We start from the raw sequence: 24,190 nt of genomic DNA, 5'->3' as shown, positions 1-24,190 counted from the left end.
CAACACACACTCACCCTCCAACACACACTCACCCCACCAACACACACTCACCCTCCAACACACACACACCCCACCAACACACACTCACCCCACCAACACACACTTACCCCACCAACACACACTCACCCCACCAACACACACTCACCCCACCAACACACACACACCCACCAACACACACTCACCCCTCCAACACACACACACCCACCAACACACACTCACCCCTCCAACACACACTCACCCCACCAACACACACTCACCCCACCAACACACACCCACCCTTCCAACACACACTCACCCTTCCAACACACACTCACCCTTCCAACACACACTCACCCCACCAACACACACTGACCCTCCAACACACACTCACCCTTCCAACACACACTCACCCTTCCAACACACACTCACCCCACCAACACACACTCACCCTCCAACACACACTCACCCCACCAACACACACTCACCCTCCAACACACACTCACCCCACCAACACACACCCACCCTTCCAACACACACTCACCCCACCAACACACACTCACCCTCCAACACACACTCACCCCACCAACACACACTCACCAACACACACCCACCCTTCCAACACACACTCACCCTCCAACACACTCACCCCACCAACACACACACACCCACCCTCCAACACACTCACCCTCCCAACACACACTCACCCCACCAACACACACTCACCCCACCAACACACACTCACCCCACCAACGCACACTCACCCTCCAACACACACCCACCCTTCCAACACACACTATTGTGATTGATGCAACTGTTACCTGGAGTGATTCCTGATGCAGGTCACCATTCCTGACATCTCCATTGAGAATTGCTGCCCCAACAGTGGCAGCGTCTCTTGCAACGTCTCGAACAGTATCTCGTCCGGTGGACAGGTTGATGGCTGCGTCCTGGTGCACCTCTTCTTCCATCATGCCATGTTCCTAGAAGCAGTCAACAATAATCACCATTACATCTCTAGAACTTACATTTCCATCAAAACAGAATGGCAACCGATCACCCAAACAATATTGACAATTTTCTGGAAGCAAATTTAATTTGAAAATTCTTCAATTCTCAATTTAATTTCTTATACCAAGTGTGACTTCTGTTTAAACAGTTTAACAATATCTTTTCAACACTGTATCAAAGACCAATTTAGAATTACGTTTTTAAATTCAACTCCTATCACAGGCCACCATCCAAAATGTAAGACCTATTTATCCTAGCCTCATTTGCTTTTTATCTCACAAGCAACCGTACTGAAGTTCAACCTGCCTAAAAATGTAACTAATTAATATTTCATTCCTCTGAATGTTTCTGAGCTCTAAACAATAGAGACTTATCTGTCATCTCAGTTTGTACGTGTGTGAAATATTAAAACCTTGCATTCTTCATATCTTTTATGTTTAGTTCCAAGAGAGAAGTGAACCAAACCGAACATGAAAGAAAGGATTTGCAGTGTAAGACATATACAAAATGTCAAGAGACAATGAATCATACTGCATCAAAATGATTTCAGGATTAAATACTGAGAGGGGGAAAAAAGAAAGACATTTGTTATGTACATTTACTCAGTAAAGCAATGCATCAAGAAAACCAGCTTAAAGTATTCAATCATTAACTTATGAACAGCTTAAAAAACTGGTTGACTGGGCGGGTCGGGGTGGGTTTGATAGAGTGGGTGTGATTTAAGAAATTTTCTTTCCTAATGAGGCCTTTAGAATGTTGGTGTTAAATACTCTTATACATGGCTACCACAAAAATTGAAATGATATGAGAAAGCCAAAACATTTGAAAGATCAAGGTACATAGAAATAGTGGCAATTAATCATGACATGAATGTCTTACAAAATCAATTCCACTGAAGATGTTATTAATAATGTCATTCCATATCAGGAGTTTGTGTTTCTTCCCTATATTTGAGGGGCCAAGAGACCCCAAAAGTTGTCAATACATTTCCCCAGGTCAAAGTACTGTTAATTCAGATGTTCTAGCATGTCCATTATTGATCATGTTAAGTCTCAGGCCAGTCTCAGATGGCGCCAGAATCGGGGGGTCAAGCGTCTGTAGCTCACTTGATAATCTCGATACACTGCAATATGCAATATAAAATCGCACAAGCATTCCAGTGCAGATTCCCAAACAGACCATTGGGAAAAAGACAAAAAATCATGTTTTCAACATGGCTGCAACTAACCCCATATCTGAAATCTACATGACATCTGATGAAATCTTCAACTAAGTGCTTTCAGTTCCCTTGCAGTTGCACTTCATGATAACAGTGAATGATGATGTTATTAATGTGAGTTGTGTGGGTTTTTCTTTCACTGACATGCCCAAGAAGGTAAAACTGTACAGCAAATAGCGGTGGCTCATATGATTGGGCTATCTGCATCCCCGTTGCAAAAGGTGGTCATATGTGGAAGACAACAATGACACAAGTCACATGACCGTTGATGGAAGCTGAGCCAAGACCACAATGCATCAGCGTTCTGACATATGCAGATTCTTCATTATCAGTAACTCTCAATATTTTCATTTCAAAAGCATTTCAGTTTACATCAACATAAATACAATTTTTAACCAACATGTCCGGGTTTAATAATACTTCATATGCCTCAGGCTGAAATGTATAAGATCACTTTTATGTGCCTACAGAATGTATATGTATGACAATGAACAAATTATTCAGGGCAACGTCCACCAGTGCCATATCCTTCAGTACAATGTATGGAAAAAGATCTTGAGTTTTTATTTTTAGTAGAATTTAGTGTTATTGTGGACCATTATTAGCTGAGCTTATTATACCGAACAGGACATATACTAGACTCTGGCTTCAGACTAGAGCTAAATTTGCAGACAGTTTAAGCCTTTGGCTCTGTAGCTCACCTGGTGTAAAAAAATAAATGTTTGTCGTTTGTTTAACGCTGCACTCAGCAATATTCCAACTATATGATGGCTGTCTGTAAATAAACAAGCCTGGAACCAGACAATCCACTGATTGACAACATGAGCATCCATCTACGCAATAGGTGTATGTTGATACGGTTCAATAAAAAAAAACGAGCTTGACCTCTCGATATGACCAGCATGGCTTGCTGAAGACCAATTCTAACCCAAATCTTCATGTGTGCCACTTAGTAAGTTTGAATGAGAGAATGGGTTTTTACCGTTTTTGTGTTATTCCAGCGGTATCAGAGCCAGGAAATCCTGGCATGTAGTTTACAAGAAGAAATCAAATATTGAGAAAGGTTTGTGGAGAAAGGTGCCACATACCTTGCTGACTGACATATGTCCACATTAATACCCCTGAAGTGATCTTATTAAAAGACATACATTTTAATTTGCAGATCTGATCAGATAGCTTTCAACCAATTTTTTTGTCCGGTGATTATTATCTGAGTGAGTGAGTATGGTTTTATGCCGCTTTTAGCAATATTCCAGCAATATCACGGGGGCATTATTATCTTAACAATAACTTTACAAAAGTTAAAAAACGGTATATATGTTTAACATTTTTAAAATAAATGTATTTTTTTTTTTTAAATTTGAGAGGTCAAATCAGTTATTATAGGTTTAACGTCCGCTCGATTGAGGAGTTCAATTTCTTGGATGGTCAAAACTAAACTTAAACTATATATGAAAAGTTAAGTGTATCAATTTTCATAGTCGAAACTTGCATCAGGGGCCCATCCAAAACTCATCTCAACTTAATATTTACATTCATTCAACTCCCTTGTGCGATGTATTCTTGTAATTCAAACATCCCATTGATCATTGTGACTACACATGAATAACAACAAACCAATATGACATGGGGAAGTCATGTATGATTAAATACATGCCACCGTTATGAACCCTGGTGTTCCTTTTACCACCTATATCAGACAATAATGTCAATTGTGGTCTGAATGAATTGGACTAAACTTACTGAACTTTCTCTGATTAAACCATGTCATTCTACTTAGCCAAGTGACAATTTGTATGTACTGAGTGATTTGAACTGGAGAATCTCTACTCCCTTTGAAGTTTCGTCACCCTAACATTTCTCTGTATCTCATCCTTGACAGATGCTTACCTGGGTGACAGGTTTACAAATTATGACTGTAACAGTTCCACAAATACACAACATATGACAAATAATATTGCCATGTCAACAACCTAACGTCTTCAGGCCTCACATGACACATAGACCTGTCAACTCAACCCTCAGTGCAGCTGACAACGATTGATGAATCATGACGGTTACATGTTGAACATACAACCTGCAGAAGGCTATCCATGGAACTTTGTTGCGTCAACTCACAAGCTGACTTAATATTAGTGACATACGAAGAACAGTTCTCGTAAGCGCCAATGTATAATAAATGTTTGAAAAACAAAATTTCAAGGAGTTATCTATAAATTATACAACTAGGGAGCATTATGACCATTGTTTTCACTGGTTGTTATTCTCATAAGGACCCAAAACGTGTAACGTGCAGAGGTTGGACGAATCGTTTAAGACAAGAGGGGAGCAAGCCTTGGCCCGTGGTTTTGCGTTTTTCGCTTTTTCGCGTTTTCGCGTTAAGGCTAGGTGCATCACGTTTGTGGCCCACAAGGTACAAGTTGGTTAACACAGATTTCTAATCAACAGGTTGTATTATTTTGATACACGGTAATAATAAAGTATGTCGCAGCTGACCTGTTTCAATGACGTGTATAAACTAGTCTTTGATGAGCATCCTAGAAAACATTTTATGAATGCTTTCATCAGCTGATGTTTTTTGTTTGTTTGTATTTCTACGCAGTCAAATTCCCACTAAACCCAGCGTCCTGTAATTAATCGAGTCGCTGCCTATCAAACCAGAGACTGGTGTAATGACCAGCGTCTTGCACCGGCAGAGTATGATGACATGCAGAACAAGCACATTTCCAAGCCTGACCACGGCAAACAATCTAGTCTCCTCTAACGATGACAAATTCTAACCAAGAATTCTAATCTGGACCTACTCAATGTAGTTATTAAGCATGTACCATTAAATATTTTTAATGCAACTCCCATTTTTTAAATTTTGCTTGTCAAATAGTCACTACTAGTTTGAGCCAATATTTTGTTCCTACATACATATGTAAACACCATCTAGTCTTCACTGTCCATTACAGAACTGAAACAACACTTGTTTCAACTGAAGACATTTGTATTTAAATGTGTTTGTTTGTTGTTTAACACTGTACTCAGCAATATTCCAGCTATGTGTCAATCCAGTGATTAACATCATGAGCATCAATCCGTGCAATTGGGTTACCATGACGTATCAACGATCAACCAAGTCAGCGAGCCTGACCACCCGATCCCGTTAGTCGCCTCTTACGACAAAAATTGTTGTCTTTTACGGCAAGCATGGGTTGCTGAAGACCCTTCTACCCAGGTTCTTCACAGGTCCCTTTTAAATGTGAAAATAGTAAGTGAGTGAGTATGGTTTTACGCCGCTTTTAGCAATATTCCAGCAATATCACTGCGGGGGACACCAGAAATGGGCTTCACACATTGTACCCATGTCGGGAATCGAACCCGGGTCTTCAGCGTGGCGACCGAACGCTTTAACCACTAGGCTACCCAACCGCCCCTAAATGTGAAAATAACATGTTAACATACAACACATATAACAGAAACTGTTTTTCCCCCATATAATTAGATAATAAAAATATAGATAAAATAAAAGGCTGAAGTCTTATCTTTCATGTTTTTGAAGAGAGTCCGTAGAGTATATAATGGCACACCCACACATGATTTGGGAGGCATTCATTCTACATATGATTAAATATCATGGTCATATTTTAGACAAATTACTTATGGAAAAGAAAATTGGTTTCATCCCTCAAGAATCACATAAATGATTCTTTTTATTCAATATATTGTTAATTGCACCCTGAGAGCCACAATGACAATATCTCATAAAGATTATTTTAATATTTGTTTGAAAAAGTTTTTCCCAATTGAACTCTGCAAGGCAAATAAGGGCCTTGCAATGTATGTCAGCTCATGTGATTAATTTATGCCAAGGGTTTTATGTCTACCTCTGGGCATAATGTGACAGTAATGGTGGCCGTAAGTGCAACATGCTTTGTAAATGTCTTGTCTATCCATGTGACTTCCTCTTTGACATTTGATTCATTGCTGAAACACCTCCCTCTGACCTGACAACAATACAGAAAACACAAAGACAGATTGACGCTAAGATACACACACATGCTAAGGAATATGCAACCCTCTTCCCATTCAAGACAAGGACATAATCCCTCCCATAGTCTACCTCCAGTCTGAACACTGGGTCTACCTCCAGTCAGAACCCTGGGTCTACCTCCAGTCTGAACCCTGGGTCTACCTCCAGTCTGAACCCTGGGTCTACCTCCAGTCTGTATCCTGGGTCTACCTCCAGTCTGAACCCTGGGTCTACCTCCAGTCTGAATCCTGGGTCTACCTCCAGTCTGAACACTGGGTCTACCTCTAGTCTGAACCCTGGGTCTACCTCAAGTCTGAACACTAGGTCTACATCTAGTCTGAACCCTGGGTCTACCTCCAGTCTGAACACTAGGTCTACATCTAGTCTGAACCCTGGGTCTACCTCCAGTCTGAATCCTGGGTCTACCTCCAGTCTGAACCCTGGGTCTACCTCCAGTCTGAACCCTGGGTCTACCTCCAGTCTGAACACTGGGTCTACCTCCAGTCTGAACTCTTGGTCAACCTCTATTCCGAATCCTGGGTCTACCTCCAGTCTGAACACTGGGTCTACATCCAGTTTGAACCCTGGGTCTACATCTAGTCTGAACCCTGGGTCTACCTCTAGTTTAAACCCTGGGTCTACCTCCAGTCTGAACACTGGGTCTACCTCCAGTCTGAACCCTGGGTCTACCTTTAGTCTGAACACTGGGTTTACCTTTAGTCTGAACACTGGGTTTACCTTTAATCTGAACACTGGATCTACCTCCAGTCTGAACCCTGGGTCTACCTCTAGTCTGAACCCCATGTGTACCACTTGTCTGAACCCGAGGTCTACCTCTAGTCTGAACCCCATGTGTACCACTTGTCTGAACACCGGGTTTGCCTCTTGTCTGAACCCCAAGTCTACCTCTAGTCTGAACCCCATTCAACCACAAGTCGGGATCTGCCCCTAGTTTCTGGAACATTTGGTATTCAAGCAGGAAACACATTTCCATGTTTCCTGCACGCTTCACACTGATGACCCCTTTGCGATGAGCATTCACGCTATTTCACAATTTGTCATCAATTCCACCAATTTTTGGGAAGATCGGTGTCTTCAGTATATGAAAGCTGTACATTTTGAAACTATTTTTCAAACATCTTGAACAAGATGCCGAACATTTTCTGGTGTTTTTATGTTTTTATTCCGCTTTGAAATTATTCACCAACATCATGGAGGGGAACAGAAAATGGGTTTCACACAGTGCACCCATTCTGTGGGTCGAATCTTGGTCTTTGGCATTACAAGTGAACGCTTTAACATGTTTAACCACGATACTACCCTGCGCTGCCTCCTTGTTTGTAAAAGCAGGGCTACACGACGCTTTAAGTTTGGTCCTTGGTGCATTTCCAGGACCGATGATGAATACTGACAATTATAGCACTTCGTGCATGAGCTTCAGCTGTGTTTGAAATTATGACTAATGTTGAAGACAAACAATTCTCTGCCACCATAGTATTTTAATCTAGGGACACCCAAATCTTCAACTTTACACAATGACTAGGAGCCCTTTAACATTCATGCTCAGCTTGACCACAGTAAAGGGCAACACAGGTGCACAAGACTGGCCCTGAAGACAACTAGAGACTGTGACTAAGAGACGATTGAATTTATCACATCTATGCCTGTATTGTAAATATGTAAAAGGGGGGATTTTTTCTGAATTGTCTTCTTATTTGGTTTTATAAAACAAACACTTTGCATTGTTGTGGTGCCTACTCAAAAGATACATATCATAACAGGCAGATTTCAGGCTGACATAAATCCTACGATGTATTTTATTTATCTTACGAACATATCACATTTAACCCCAACTTCATATTCCTGACATGGAAGGTTCTCATCTATAATCAGTTTTCAGGAGCAAATCAAAATTCCAAATAGACAACATCAGTTGGGATAGAAATATATCTACATATATATTCATTTATAAGGCTACATTATATAAAACATATATTCACCATACTGTGAGAGGAATTATAAAACTGTATTCTCTTTGTATCAGATGTGCTGTAATCACACATGAGACCTTGTGCTTAGAGTGTCATATCAATATAAGACATCCATCTTAGTTTCCAAATTGGGATGCAAATGATGAACATGATGGGCAAAGTGGGTTGTGCGCTTCAGTCAACCATTTCACAGTTAAACATGTTAAATGACCGGACATCACAACACATAGTTATGAAAAAGGAAGCACAGAGCCTGGTGCACCCACTCCCCTCGGCATTGTACAACAGTAGCACGAGGGTGAACCAACTGTCATGGCAATATACTTCAAGGATAAATGTGATAATCTGACTACAGTCAGTAGAGCGAAACAAATGATCTTTTTCATAAACAAATAAAAGAGAATATTCACCCACCTGTAAGGAGGAACTGGAGCGACACCATGCATTACTGTGACTTGTGCGGTTACACTTTTCACGAAAGAACAGGTGCTCCTCTGATACTGAACGCCTTGCCGAACTTGCAAAAGCAGTCACTACACTGTCATTGTTTTTCAACATCCCGGCTGAAGCCTCACTTTGGTTACAATGATAAAGTGGAATCATCAGACCTGGTTCTCGACAACAGCCCTGCGACAGGTAGCTACCCCCCGGGGCAGTTAGGCGTGGCTGCTTTGTGGGGGGTGGGGACAGCACCGGGGGTGAGAACAGTTCAAGAGATGAAGCATGTAATAGTGGAGGTGGTGTAATACCAGTTGGAAAGTGGGCTGGTTTCAAAAAATTATTGTCACGGTAACCGAGCTCCACCCGCATCTCAAGCATGTCGGCAGTGATACCAGCAAGATCAAGATTGTTAAGTTCAGGAAAGTCTTATAGACTGAAACCAAAAACAAGTCAATCTTTTTCAAATAACTGAAAATTGAGCATAAAATATTTTTCCAAGCTGCTATGAAAACCTACACCTCTCAGTCATAAACATGCCAAGTCAAATACACAGACACTGCATAAACAAATAACTAAATTTTAAACTTGAAAGTATTCCAAACATAAACATGATCAAATAAATAATCAATGCTGTGTGTAGTATGATCAAGACAGAAAGATTAAAATAATTCAGCAAAAATCCTAGCCTAGCCCTAATAACAGACGTAACATACACTCAAGGTAGAATCTCCCACAACATGATCACATTAAGAAAATCTTCTGCAATCAACTGGTTAAATATTCTGAAATACTAACATTGGAAATAAACCTCTACAATGCCTACCTTACTGACACACTTTACCAGGTGTCATAAAACTGACAGTTGTTACCACATATGGAGAAAAAAAGTCAGCCAATCACATGTCAGTGTGAAACAATCCCTATCATAAAACACACAAATGGAGATTTCTAATTTGTTCATGGATTATCAGAAAAAGAACTTATTGCATCCCAGCTTTCCAGGATTACCTACATGGCAGACCAGATTTGCAAAATCTTAAAAACTAACAAATGAAGACATCACATTTTCAAAAATACTATTTCATGATATATACTACAACAATTCAAAACCAAGCAACTACCTTGCAGAGACCTGAACCTCCTCAACCTAGAGTGTTAATCATGTATTCCCTTGAAATCAGATATCCATCTCATGAGTGCCTTTAAATAAAGAAACCAGTGACAAAAGTTAGCAGTAGAACATCCCGGCTACAGGCCTCCCAACAACACACTGGAAACACACTAAAATCTCACAAGCTGAACTCCAGTAAAGGACCAGTATCCCTGGACATTACGAGTCTTATCGTCATACCATGTGATATCAGTCGTAGCCACATGTAAGAACTCATTATGCGAGCATAGCGAATGGTCGTAGTGGGTCAAGTTTGTGTGAATGCCAGCCCGCTGACTGCTTGCCTGCACACCAGTTGACTGAGGGATTGCTCTGCACGACCCAAGCATGATCTGTAATCATATGGCGATATAGATTTCATTACGGCCACACGGGCAAGGGGGTTCGTTTGTTTACTTCATTTACTCCTATTGATTATTGGGTTCCACCATCACTGGTTTTTAGCATTTCTATACAGATACAATATTGCCGGAGTTGATTCAATGTTGCACAGAACTGCTTCCCATGTGATAGTTTGGAGCATACATTGTTATCCTCAAACAAAAGTTGCTCTATTAGTATTAAGACCTGGTTTCTCCGTTAAATGCCTTAGCAAAATACCTAACTTATTACTTAATAATACTGGTTGTACATCTTGATCAGATTGGTTTATATTGAGGTCACAGACAGATAACTTTCAGAAATTTTCTGAGACTAAGGGTGAATATTATTATACTATAGCATAAACAAATGTGGGTCTTAACACATTGTATTACTTATACTACAGACAAAACACAAGCTACAAGACAGAAAGATGTACAAGGCACATAGACCATTGTAGACAGGATAACTTAATATTTTCCATTACTTACTGGGACACTTCATAATGCTTGCATGACAACAGTATAAGGATCTATACTGTAACGTTGCTATAACAGTATAATGAGGAAGATGTTATCCATAAACCTTTGTCTACTTTGTCACCAGTCAATTTCTAAGAAATGCCTATCAAACAATTCATAATGCTTGGCTTCATATGGCCAGTCGGCTTCATTACCTTCATTTTTGTTCAAAGATTGCAGAACATCATTGAATGACTTCAATTGCCACATGGTGGTCATGTTTAGCCAACTTATTTCTAATAAATAACTTGAAATGCAAATGAACAAGCCATCCCATTGATGTTTCAACCCATATGGAAGAAATAATTCCACAAAATCACCAAACCTTACTCCTCGGCAATGAGCAGGGAGAAAATATAGGCTGCAGTGAAAAGATACAAGCAAGTCTCAAACAAAGACTGAGGCTAAACAATTACAGGGCAAACCTTTTCTTAATTTTCCTTTCACTTGGGCAGGTCAAGACACGGCTAAAAAAGAGAGAGAGAGGTCCTGCCCTTTTATCAAAGACTTCTTAAAGTTTTAACAAGCACTGATCTACAGATCTACCAAGTATTTCCCTCTGCTAAAGTTACCATGTGACCAGCATTAGAAAATGGCACTAGTCCTGTAGTCCTTGCCAAACTGCCTAATAGTTAAGGTATCATAAGGACTAGTAGAAATTTGCCCTTTTTAGGGGTTTTGCTTTATGTAATCTTAATAAGGTAAAGTGGATCGAAACAGTTAGTTTCGATCACTGGTGCAACATATGTAAGTTATATATTGAAGTCACTGAATCAGAACAGCTGTCACCAGATGTATCTTTTTTGTAAAAAGTTGAAAGAGGTATTGACAAAAATTATATTGTGGACACTGAAGGCCTGTCACATAACAAATAGACATGATAGAGCCATGGCATTGAAGCTCACTTGAGTATTTAGTCAACAGTTTAACATGTCAACAGACAGACACATAATAAAAGTCTGCTTTGATATTGAAATATTTTCTGTATAAATACTGAACTCTAATGATTTGAACAAAACATAATGTCATCATAATGAGAAAGATATGAGGTGAAGTTCACTTCCCTCTGAGCCAAATATGCATTTTGAGAGAATTTTAAGAGTATGGTCAAACCTAGGGCAATTACAAGCTAAAACACACATCAAACATGTAAGTAGAGTCCCAGAACTAACTTCACATGTACTAAATTTCATTACATTTGGGCAATAAATAGGTTTTTCAATAAGGCCACCTTATTGAAAATCGGATTCAAACTTCTGGAACAAAATCAGGTGTCATCATTTGTTGAAACAAACATGTGAGGCCTCAGCTTGATTGGTCCAGTGGTTTCTGAGAAGATGATGTTTACAATGCCAAGAATGCAGTTTGAGAGAACATAATCAGTCAGAATAGGATAGGATAGGATTCAAAATGGGGAAAAACAGAACACCTGCATTGATCCATACTACTAACTACACATATACCAAATTTTCTAACATTTTGAACAAAAATGGCTGAGTAACTGCCTTGAGAACTTTCAGCTTTCAGTTGGTCAAAATGCAAAGGTCAAATCAAGGTCAAAATTTAAAATATCCCCAAAACGGAACAATTATGTTGAGTCCCACTACTATCTACACATGAATAAAGTTCCATTACATTTGGAACAAAAAAAAACGAGAAATGGCCATAAACAGACTTTTCAACATATGGCTATTGTGGTGGCTATATTGAAAATCAGATTGGGCCCTCTTCAACAAGTTTTGGTGCCATTATAGGTGGAAACAACCTCAGCTTCATTGGTCCAGTGGTTTCAGGAAAAGCTGTTTAAGATGAATGACGCATGACTTTCTGTGTTTTCCAAATCAAGATGCCTCAAACCAATTTGGAACCACAAATGACAATCTCAACCACCAACTTTCAGCATAAGAAATTTTAAGTTAATTCGGTGGTTGTGTAGCCTCGTGGTTAAGGTGTTCGCTCGTCAAGCGGAAGACCCGGGTTCAATTCGTGACATGATTACAACGTGTGAAGCCCATTTCTATTGCTGGAATATTGCTAAAAGCGGCGTTAAACCATACTAACTGACTCTTAAGAAGTTAAGATTCTTTAAATCAAAGATGGCTACCTCGAAGGTATATTTAACTTCCAATGCCAATTCCTTGAACAAACTTGAACCCGCTTATAGTAAAATCCACACAAAACTTAAGTTGAGTCCATCAGCTATTTTTTTGGTTAAAAGTAAAGGATTTTTTAGTAAAAGTAAAAAAAGTAAAACATTAATGGCTGATACCAATGCTGATGCCCACACAGACAACAGACAACTTGCAAGCTAACATTACCAGCCCCTCCTGAATGCCAGTTACTGTGCATTCATTAATTTCCATGGACACAAAAAGGACCTTACAAGCCTAATGTTCCTCACATCAAGGATATGACAGAAATTACTGTGTTCGAATAATGTAGAATAAATAAATTTTTCAGAGGTGGCTAAATTCAAATACAACAGAAACCACCCACACCCTTATGTGTACAGAACAGGCTGTAGATTCGGACATAAATATTTCATTAAATGACCAGAAAATTGTTTGCCACACCAAGATACATTAACAATTCAAAAACCAAAATAGATGCTTACACAATCCTTATTATAAACTCTCTTTTTCTTTGGTAACTCCTGCAGCTTGGATAACTTGTCCCACATTGTCTTGTTTCTTAGGATTGTGGATCCAAAGCCTAGCATAAACATATGAAACTAATCATCAAGTCTTATTTGCCCATCCAATTATTATTAATAAAAAGATATACCTGCAAAATAAAACTGTTACTTGTTCAAGTCTTGCTTGACAACGGTATAAGGATCTATACTGAAACGTCCCCTTTACAGGATTAAAGAAGTAGTTATCCATAAATTGTATCTACTTTGACATTACATTGAAGAAGTTCCAGTTTAATCTACAAGAACGGTTTGGCTTAAGAGACTGACCATTTGATATTCTGAAAGTTGATACTCCCTGAATATCAAATGCTTGGTCCCAAAGTGTCCCATGACGCAAGCAACTCATCAGCATTCAGACTACATGAAAATAAATTAGGGGTAAGCAAGTGACAGTCTTCGTAATGCCCCAAAAGCTCATTATGTCCATACCTTGTCATTTTGATAAGCAGTTTAAGTACCAACTTCTGAGTTGAATGTATGACAATCATGCCACTCAAAGATATAATGTAAAACCACAATTATACTTGCATGTATACTCACTGCACACTACACTGAAAAACTTTATATATACATTTTCTTTTGAACAAACGTGAACGTCACACAGCTTTAAAATAATAGGTGGTGGGACAACACCAAGAGTGACTTTTACACCATTCGTGGGAAATGAACTCACAGCCTATGTGCCTGATAAGCCAACATATCAACTCACAGTGTGAAGATCCGGGGTAGAATAGGTCTTCAGCAACCCATGCTTGCCGTAAGAGGCGACTATGCTTGATAAATATTGATTATTTTCTGTTGAAATAGAACCCATAATAGGTGAGCTTCAGTACTTCTGACCCTATTAACTATATATAATGTGCTTTTTGTGTCACTGGATTGTCTGGTACAGACTCAATAATTTACAGACTGCCGTCATATAGCTGGAATAGTGCTGAGTGCGGCGTTAAACAACAAACAAACAACAAAACAAACAACAAACCAAACAAACAAAAACTAACCTATGGTTCCATAAGGCACTTCATTTTTAAGTTGCTTTACAGAATTTTCTTTTGATCTTACAATGACTGTGATAAAAAGAACTATTATAAAAGTTATCGCACTTTCTGAATTTCCAGAGTTTATGCCCCTTTGCACTCAATAGAAACTTGAATTTTGCCATTTCCCACCTAAGTGACTGCACAACAGGATATGTCATATCAAAGGGCTGTAACTCTTACCTACATGACTTTAAATGTTTGCGGTAAACAGTGTACTATGGTTTTCTTATTTCGCAAGGAAACCCCTGTTCAACAACTAATTTCAGTGATATTTCATGTTGTTAACTTATTTTTTAAATTATTTGGGTAAAAATATGTCAGAAATGTCATTTTAATTATATGGAGGATCCAACTCCTTAACACTAATCCCTAAATCTGTTATTAATGAGAATGGTGCCACTTGGATTAACAGGATTTCTCAGCAAGTGAAACTTGGTACTGATTGGCCTTCTTACAACTAGTGATAAAACCATGTCATGAAACTGAACATTGTTAGGAAACATAGCCAACATGTCTGTATGTATTGGGGGAAAGGAATAGTGTATACACAACAATGTAATCAGAAGTCTACCATCCAGACAGTGCACAAGTAAGTGCTTTGGCTAGTCTGTCTCACTGTAGCTGAACCATATTATCCCTTCCGTCCAGCTCTTACTGTAATGCTATAACCCTAGATGAGTAAACTCAAGATTTTCAATAGGGGCTCCTTTTCAGTATAAATGTTATTGCTTGTTTCTTTATAAATTACATATTTTCATTAGTAAGCACAAGTCTACCACTTATGTATGCATTGTATGAAAGAAAACAAAACCATACCTTTATCAGTTGACCTAAATATGTCTTGATAAATAACAAGCTGACCCTGATCTTAACATATACACATTTATCCTACACAAACTCTAACTTTATCAGGTACATTTCTTACAAACACCTATTTTTTTCATACATATTAGCAGTGTTCGAAATGTTCATGAAATACATGATGTTTTATCATGATTACTCTTATATAAGTCAAGATTTAGGGGCAACAACTGTTACAACAAATTGTTACATTACAGCATAAGATACCACATAATCTTTTGTTTGGTTTTTGTTTAACGCCACACTCAGCAATATTCTAGCTATATGACAGTGGTCTGTAAATAATCAAGTCTGGACCAGACAATCCAGTGACTGACATCATGAGCATCAATCCACACAATTGGGATACCATGACGTGTATCAACCAAGTCAGCGAGCCTGATCACCTGATCCCGTTAGTCGCCTTTTACGACAAGCATCGGGCTGAAGAGCTATTCTACCCAAGATCCTCACGGGTCAAGTCTGGACACAACAATGTTAAAGGCCAACTTTCATGAACTACTTGGCTAGTGATAATTCAACCCTGAAGCTACACTCTTACATGAAAATTAAGATAATCAAATAAAGAAAAGCCATACACATTGACAGAGTTCATTGAGAATGAAAGCGTTTATCTCCAGGGCCTCACCAACTCTAAGCATGCATCACACCATAAACAAGCACCTGCCATTCCCATCCTACAAAGATATTCTGGAGTGAAACATTTCCAAACCGATATTAAAATATCATCCGAAGTGTTCCAAACTCATTCAAACTACAGCTCTATCATTCCCAGAATCTGATAATGCATAATAACCGTGAAACAAGGATTAAATTACGTGGATTCGACTTGTGACGAGCAGTTATTGTGCAAAGTACAGTTAAGAGTATGACAAAGAGAAACGATTAAGTGCTGACATGAATGCATCGCAATAACCTTAACATGGGCCAGTCATAAAGACAAAAAGACAGTGCTATCTTGTATCATTATCAGTAACAGCAACATTGAAGAAGCATTCTGGTAGGCCTAATTGCCCATTTTTACGATATATATATCTTCTCCACTGACACAATAACACCTATTAACGATGATTAATAATGGTCACACAAAAAAAAACAACTCTTAAACCCAAACAGAACTATTGCAGAATTTCACATGAATTTTAGATGATTTTTGACGATGAAAAGTTAAAGAGACATTTTATACTTTTTCAGTCCAGATATGACATAGTTGAAATTCATTAAGTACAAAATGTGTTTGTTTACAAAAACAATTGTCATTCAGTTCAAACAATAAACATGTTAAATGGATTAAAATGTAACACAGAATACAGTCTTCATATTTAGCATAAGGGCCTAAATTCAGTCGTTATCTGTACGAAAGAATTGTTTTGTTTATAATTGATAAGGTATCTGAAGGAACCATACAATGTACAATGTTGTAACAGATTCACATTTCTGTGCATACATACTGACTATGAAAACAGTACTCATCCAATGGCCTAGGTCAAGCTGTCATCCATTTATTTAAGCAAACTGTTGTCAAAGTTGTCACAATCAAGCTAAACAATCTGTGAACATCTTTTAAACTACTTCCTTGAAAATATTTATCATTCAGCTGTCATATGGTGCGTCAAACATTTTGAAAGTTATAAATTCCTACAACTGGTAAGTTCTCACACTGGCAGAATTTACTGAGGCAGGTCTGCCTTATCATACACCTGTACCACGATCACTGGAGACGAGTTTCATGTCCTGTTAATCTGTGATGACATTGCTACCCAGAAAGAGAAATATTTGCCACATTTAGAAAATAAATACTTTAATGAACAAGTAACAACAATTTACTTTCCTCAAATGACGTAAATACTATTAAGTCAATAGCTATCTTTATCAAACACATTTTCTATAAGATTTCTAAACTTTGTTAATTCGGCAAACTTCACATGATTACAACCATTTTTTTTGTTCATTCAATCATCCACTGAGCATCTTCCCAAGGCAAGGGAGTTAACTGACTTTAAAAGTCCTGTTTCCACCCCCGCCGGAGTAGACTGGAGTTTATGGGATGGATCATCGTGCAACCAGTGGCTATTACCAGTTATGTCCTTTCTAGTTCTTTGTCTATCCGACTGACCGATCAGATTCCACCTCTCATATCACTTGCATTAGCTTTAAAAAATTGCGGTGCCCAGTCAAGATGATCGATTATCAAGATCTATTTAAGGATTGACTGTGGACTTTTTTCGGTTCATTTATGTGCAAGTTAAATTTTACATCACATCAGCAATGTTTCAGCCATATAGCGATGGAACCAAGGTATTAAATTTAAAATATGCAAACTGTATGAATCCACGTTGCGGATTCTTACAAAAGACTGCACATCAGTTTTCGATTAGATTTATACCTCAATGAACTGAGAAAAATCCAGTCAATCCTTGTAATGAAATTTGACAACAAAAACATGCGTTAACTACAACAGTTTAACTAAAAACAGTTGTATATATCTTGAAGCAGACAAATGTGATGAGATTGATAAAACATTCCAGGTGTAGGAATACATTCTGTGGCATGACATGAATCAGGTGATTGTTTAATTTATGCACATAACTTGACATGCCCACACAGTCAGTAGCCAATTAACGGAGAGTTGGAATAAAACAAAGTTCAAAGGACCTGTCAATGAAGACAAGAGGCGAAAGAACTGCAACAATCATACTGTAACGAACCAGAACAAATATGTCCAGGAGAAGGCGACAGTTTCAAATGACATGGTCAGTTTCCGCCAGATTCAAACATTAGTTCCCTGAGAACCAGAAGACACAGTTGGAAAAATGCGGGTAAGACATGAAACCTGAAGACATGAAATTTGTGGAACACAGGCGAGCAGGAAAAAACAGGCAAGTGAGCCAGCATGTTTGCTGTCTCATTACTTCTGGGCCTATGGTTTCAAAGGGTAATTCGGAAAACGAACATGCATGGATTTCGGAAAATGTCCTGTGCATGACAATACACGTGAGCAGGCGGGAATTCCCACAACTGTAATATAGGGATTCCCCAACTTTCCGTAGTAATAATTGTAGTCCGCAGCAGTGGGTGTGGCTTACTTTTTTGCATCCATTGGGAAATGATTGCAATAACACGTGACCAATTCGACTAATAAGAATGCAGGATTTACATGAACGGGGAATTAACTTGAGCACTTTCATAAAAAACATGAAAAGATTTGGAAAATATATCAATCGAAGGCATTCATGCTTTGCAAATCCTGCAACCCGATGAAGTCGACATGGCTATCACCATGTTGTTTATGAACCGGATGTTGATTTTATTACAGGATTTTGATTGGACTATGCATAGATTCTTTAGTCCAGCCAAAATATCCATAATTCCAGCCTAGTTCGTTAACTGACTATAAAAGTCCAGTTTCCACCCTTGCCGAACTAGGCTGGTGTTATGGAGTTGCATTTCAGCTGGCACAGAATGAACCCCAACTAGACAGGGTCCAGGTGACATGGCCAGAGACAGCTATGCCCCACTGAACACTGACTGAAGCTGTCCTGGAATGACCCAACTAGACAGGGTCCAGGTGACATGGCCAGAGACAGCTATGCCCCACTGAACACTGACTGAAGCTGTCCTGGAATGACCCAACTAGACAAGGTCCAGGTGACATGGCCAGAGACAGCTATGCCCCACTGAACACTGACTGAAGCTGTCCTGGAATGACCGAAATGAAAAAAAAGAGATCTAGGTGTAATGGTCATGGATATTTATAGCCCTTCCTGAAAGCTGCTGTCCTGGAATACACAATGAGACAAGGATCCACCCTACAGGTGCCCTCCCTCTGTGTTTCTCTCATAACACTGAAACACTCTGTCCTGAAATGACACTACATGGTAGAGATTTAGGTAAGATAGCTCTGGGCTGTTATGGTCATGCTGTCTTGATTACTCCCATCATTGTATCAGTCATATTTATATTGTGTGCCCTACAGCACTGTGTTGTCTTCAGAAAGGTGTCAAAATCAACTAGCTCCCCAAAGCACAGAGTTTTCCCTGATTCCCCGACCCGTGAAGATCCGGGGTAGAATAGGCCTTCAGCAACTCACGCTTGCCCTATGCCTGTCGTAAGAGGCAACAAATGGAAAAAATATAAATCTTAAAAAAACCTAAATAGCAAAAGGCACCAGTTGACAACCTGAGCTTTGTGTGTACACAGTTTCAAGAAAGAGTACCTATTTGTTTTAGAGAAATGGTCTGGTAAAAACACACCACTATGGACAGAGTCAAAGTCAAACTTGTTGCCATGGTAAAAGGAACAATTTTTTTTTTAAATTCATAAATAGCAAAAGGCACCACTTCAGCCATTGGTTAATACATGTACCATGTTTGGATGAAAAATGTTTCTCGGTTTTCAAGTTGTGCTCCGGAAACGAAATCCACCACCCCTTTTGAGACTAAGTCCAAATTGTTTCCATGCAAATCGAGACAAACAAAAATGTCGAAAATCTGTAAGTAGCTAAAGGTACCACTTCAGGAACTGTTTGATATATCTGTCAATTATTAGCCAGGGAGAAAAAATAAAGTAATTATACTGTGTAGATGTTTACACTTGGCAAATTATATTCAATTTGTTGTGAACACATAACAGATCAGTTTCAAAACTGCTATATACTTAGTGTTGCACGATCTTCATGAAAATGTGAAATATAATTTCTTTTCACGAGTAGGGACTGTACACCTACAAGATCAACATGTAACCTATATATGTATGTCCCACTGCAAGTAGCATCCTGCCGGAATACTAAGTATAGCGAAATAAGAGCCACGCTTCCTGACGTGGGCCATTGTTACATGCCCCCTCAATGCACTACCACTCCTCAGCCACAAAATTAGCTTGTTATTACCTCCCCTTACAAACCATAATGACCTACAAAGCGCTTAACACAATGAAGACACAAATCTTACAATCCGTCATTTCTTCATATCAAGAAACAGTGCTCAACCTAGAAGTTTCCCTCAACTTTTTCAAGTCAGGGAAAAACTCCAACCTCGAAAGAGTCAACATTATTACACAACATTTAAACAAACATATTAATGAGAATGTGCGCTTAATTGCAAACAGAAAAGCCATCAGTGTAGTGTTATGGTTATGATATTGGGTATGATATTTCTCCCATGTGTTTTATAAAAAAAACATTTATGAGTTAGGTGGACGTTTCCCCAGGGGTTCGAGCATGAGGTCAAACAACACCAAATCACCTTAATGACTATAAGCTAAGTCTGAAACATTCTTGGGAAAAGGATACCCTTTGCTAAATTTAATTTGTCAACAGGAAATGTACTAGGCTTCCAACAAGTGCTTGGTTACCGGAATCAAACCAGGTATTCACCATGTAGTGTGTGATGTCTTAGGCCAAAAAGAATAAATGTGTGTTGTTGGTTTTCTGACTGCCCCTAATATAATATTGAGCTCTCGTCCTTGAACCTTTTTAATAGTTTTCCTTGAGCTGCAGCATAGCTCAGAGTTCCAGATAAGCTGCGTATCTGCGTAAAATACGCATCAGAAATGCAGAAATATGCAGTAAAATAAAATCCAACCGTATCGAATACGCAAAGAACATTTACAGATACGCTACAAAAATAAAACGTGTGCGTATCATCAAAATATTGTGAAGTAACCATGCATATTCGATTAGCGAATCAGCAACTTATTTTGAAATTATAAACGCGCATTCTGTCATATAAAGCTCTCTAACCCACATGACACCAGTTTGTAGGGACTAGATGAATAGTGTTGTTAAATATTTAACTTAAATACCCACATGTGTAAAAACTAGTGGGTTACAGAAATTTGAATACTGATACCCAATGATTTTGAATCCATGGGTAAAATACCCACAACACCAAAAACTTATCTGGAGCTCTGATAGCTGTTACCACCATCCAGGTATTCTCCCTAATTTTTGGTACTGGCTCAATTCATTGTACTTCACAAAACAGAAACAGAGAATAAAAAGATTAACTGTAAACATGACTGTCATTTGAAAGGATGTTTTTACTGATATACTGCAATTAGGACTCAAATCATGGCATGACTCAGGACACAACAAGGATGCTTTAACCACTTGGCTATCCCTCTGCAAATCTCAATACCATGAGGGTGTTGTACCAACACTCCTGAGTACTCCCTTCTCACAATCCCATGAACATGGGTACATGACCGACATACATCAGCACTATGAAAGATAGTATTTCAGATAAAGTTTGAAATGAATAAATTATAATCTGAAATATAAATACATGTACACTATCTCAAACACAAAATCTATAAGTAAGCAAATTCAGCTTTGTGAGTGACAGTTGTTTCAAGCCTTTAATAACAGTTTCCAACAATATCTCAAGAAGAGATGCAAGGACTGACCTCATCACTCTACACTTTGTTGGGATTTGAACCATGACCATGACAAGAACGAGCTGCTCCCAAACCTACCAGCTGATGAAGACACTTATGCTATCTCCCAGACCCTAGAGAATAAATTAAATTTGAATCTTATTCGTCTAAAATGATTTAGCAAGTCTAGATTTCATCAGCTCTAGGCGAGAAATGAAGCATTGTTCGGGGCTCCATTTGGATTTTACTTTTTTATTTTGTAGATATATATTTACAAATAAGATAATTTTATTTGGGGACGAAAGAAGACACGGTACATTTCCTGAAACACTGCAATCTGTTTTGTAAGAAAAGATGTTCATGATCTATTTCAGAGATAAAATTTTCAGATTATTCCTTGGAAGAAACATCTAAAAAATTCAACATGAAAAACCAGAGGTATTAATTAATGTTTTGTCACATGTTCTTTCCTTGCCAGTTAAATTGTTTTCTTTTTTTCAGAGTGAGAGCAATGCATGTGAGGAAAGCTTAAAGCTCTGTTTGGTCACAGCAAAATGCACAATATAAACTTTGGCACAAACTTGATTTTATCATTAAGCCCAAACTTGCACTTGGTGAGCTCAACTTATAATAAAAGGTTGTCAACAGAGGTATTTACGATATCGCCAGAATAAATAGAAAATGGCATTATCTCAAGAATCATGTTTTCCTGAGGACTAACAAACAGGTTGCCTTGTTGTTTACTTATGTCTGCTGGATAAGCCTCCCCAGAAATACAGAGACGCCAAACAATATATGATATCCTGTAAACCCATGTCAAAACCAGCTAACCTCTACATACACACCACATTTATAAACCATGGACCAGGCAAGGGACGACATTGTAGGCAATGTTTAGGTTATAGCTGGCAGGTTTGTTTGTAACTGGCTTCAGAAATTACCAATCTTCCCATGTGAAAGTTTGGTGCGCTGAAACTGATGAACCCCTCCCCATGTCTTCACAGACAGATGGCAATCTTGTATTGGAAGGCAGGAGGCAATCTCTTCCTGTTATTACATTTTCCATTTTTTTAAACATTTATTTTTACTTGTTATTTCTGATCATGTTGACGCTTCCCATAAATTAATAACACAAATTATTATTTTGTGTTGTGTGGTGTGGCGGTCTTTATTTTTTGGTGAGCATTCCAGGGTGGAAACGGTCGCCATAAAGTGTGCCTGTTGTCAGAGCAACCAATCTGGGATTGGGTGGTTACATAATACAAACACTGTTGCTCATGCTTTCAACCGCTGGTTTGACAAGTCCTACTGGACAACATACTTGATGAAAGGAAAGAGTTTTTGACCTCTTGACTGCGTCAATGAAACATGTAAATAGTTTTCAAAATTCTGAGATTTTATCTGTTCGTAAATATGCCATGGTTCAATGCATTACCCATAAAACATCTACAAGACAATTATTATGCGAAAAAATGGTTATCCAAAAGTCTTTAGAAAATAGATGATGTAGTTTCATTTTAAAAAAATGACTTTGAGAAGTGCAACGATGTTTGTCCTACATGAACACAGTATAAGCAACCAGTAAGTGTAATGTAGCAATAACAGGGCTCTGGTGTTCACAATTGTCTGCTTGTGTACTTACCACAGTCCATGTAACCATGGTCACAAGAGTGAGTTAAATGCTTAACAAGAGTAAGTTAAATCACATCTTCAACATTAATCAGGAGACCCAGGTCATTTCTTTTAGTTCATCCAGCCTGTGGATGTGGAAAGTTGCATTTACACAAACCCATCACTAATTCATCTCAAATAATGAAATGCTTGGCAATGTGATGCCTGAAAATTAATTCAAATGTGATTTGTGACCTGAATCATGGTCTTTCACCAACTCTATGTGATTTTATTAATGAGTTGTCATTTTATTAACACATTTTTAAATTTATCAAGAAAGTGATAGTGTGTGTGTGTGTGTGTGTGTGTGTGTGTGTGTGTGTGTGTAATGCTCATTACAGTTATTATTCATTACCTCTAGTCACTGATCAGCTGAACACCTTGGCTGACAGTCATCATTTCACTTGTTTTGAAATAAGTGCCATATTTTCTACAAAATGCACTCTATTGCTACAGAAAATTACAATAACATGTCCGGTAACATGGATCCAAAAGATAGGCGATTGAGATGGGTAGGGATGTAGGTAGGTGGGTTGTTTGTTTGTATATATATTTAATATATAGCTACAGAAACAATAACATCCAAATGTTTTCTAATTGTTAAACATGGATTCAAACATTTGGGTCGCAAGTAAGACAATGGGTCCGCCAGATTACCTGAAACGTAAACAGAGTTTTACCTTACAAACGTGGGGATCCGAGGACCCCCATTTATTTAATTTTAAGGGTCCTTGCAGACAATATGAGGGTTCTGTAAAGTAATGAAATCGTGTAGTGTACTGTATGTTTTGAATGACAGTGGTTATGCTTGACGGATGAAATATATAGCGGACACCCATA

The 24,190-nt window shown here is 38.5% G+C and overlaps 1 protein-coding gene across 3 annotated transcripts in view; it reads right to left on the bottom strand.

Annotated features, from left to right (window-relative positions):
- The window catches only part of LOC124145860 (forkhead box protein P1-like), an 84,259-nt gene that overhangs the window by 57,881 nt on the left and 2,188 nt on the right, over positions 1 to 24,190 (bottom strand). Inside the window, exons 1-3 of one of the 3 annotated variants that reach the window (XM_048383186.1) lie at positions 9,778 to 9,926; positions 8,630 to 9,089; positions 798 to 959 (exon numbers count right to left, since the gene is read on the bottom strand). In XM_048383186.1, the coding sequence (XP_048239143.1) occupies positions 798 to 959; positions 8,630 to 9,034 (567 nt within the window). In that variant the 5' untranslated portion in view covers positions 9,035 to 9,089; positions 9,778 to 9,926. Of the gene's footprint in view, positions 1 to 797; positions 960 to 8,629; positions 9,208 to 9,777; positions 9,927 to 24,190 lie in introns of those variants that run through there. The other 2 variants (XM_048383187.1, XM_048383188.1) reach the window with 2 other exon arrangements.

This window comes from Haliotis rufescens, unplaced genomic scaffold (genome assembly GCF_023055435.1).
Source record: "Haliotis rufescens isolate VD_foot unplaced genomic scaffold, xgHalRufe1.0.p SCAF_45, whole genome shotgun sequence".
Lineage (NCBI taxonomy): Eukaryota > Metazoa > Mollusca > Gastropoda > Lepetellida > Haliotidae > Haliotis > Haliotis rufescens.
This window is presented reverse-complemented; position numbering and strand designations above follow the sequence as displayed.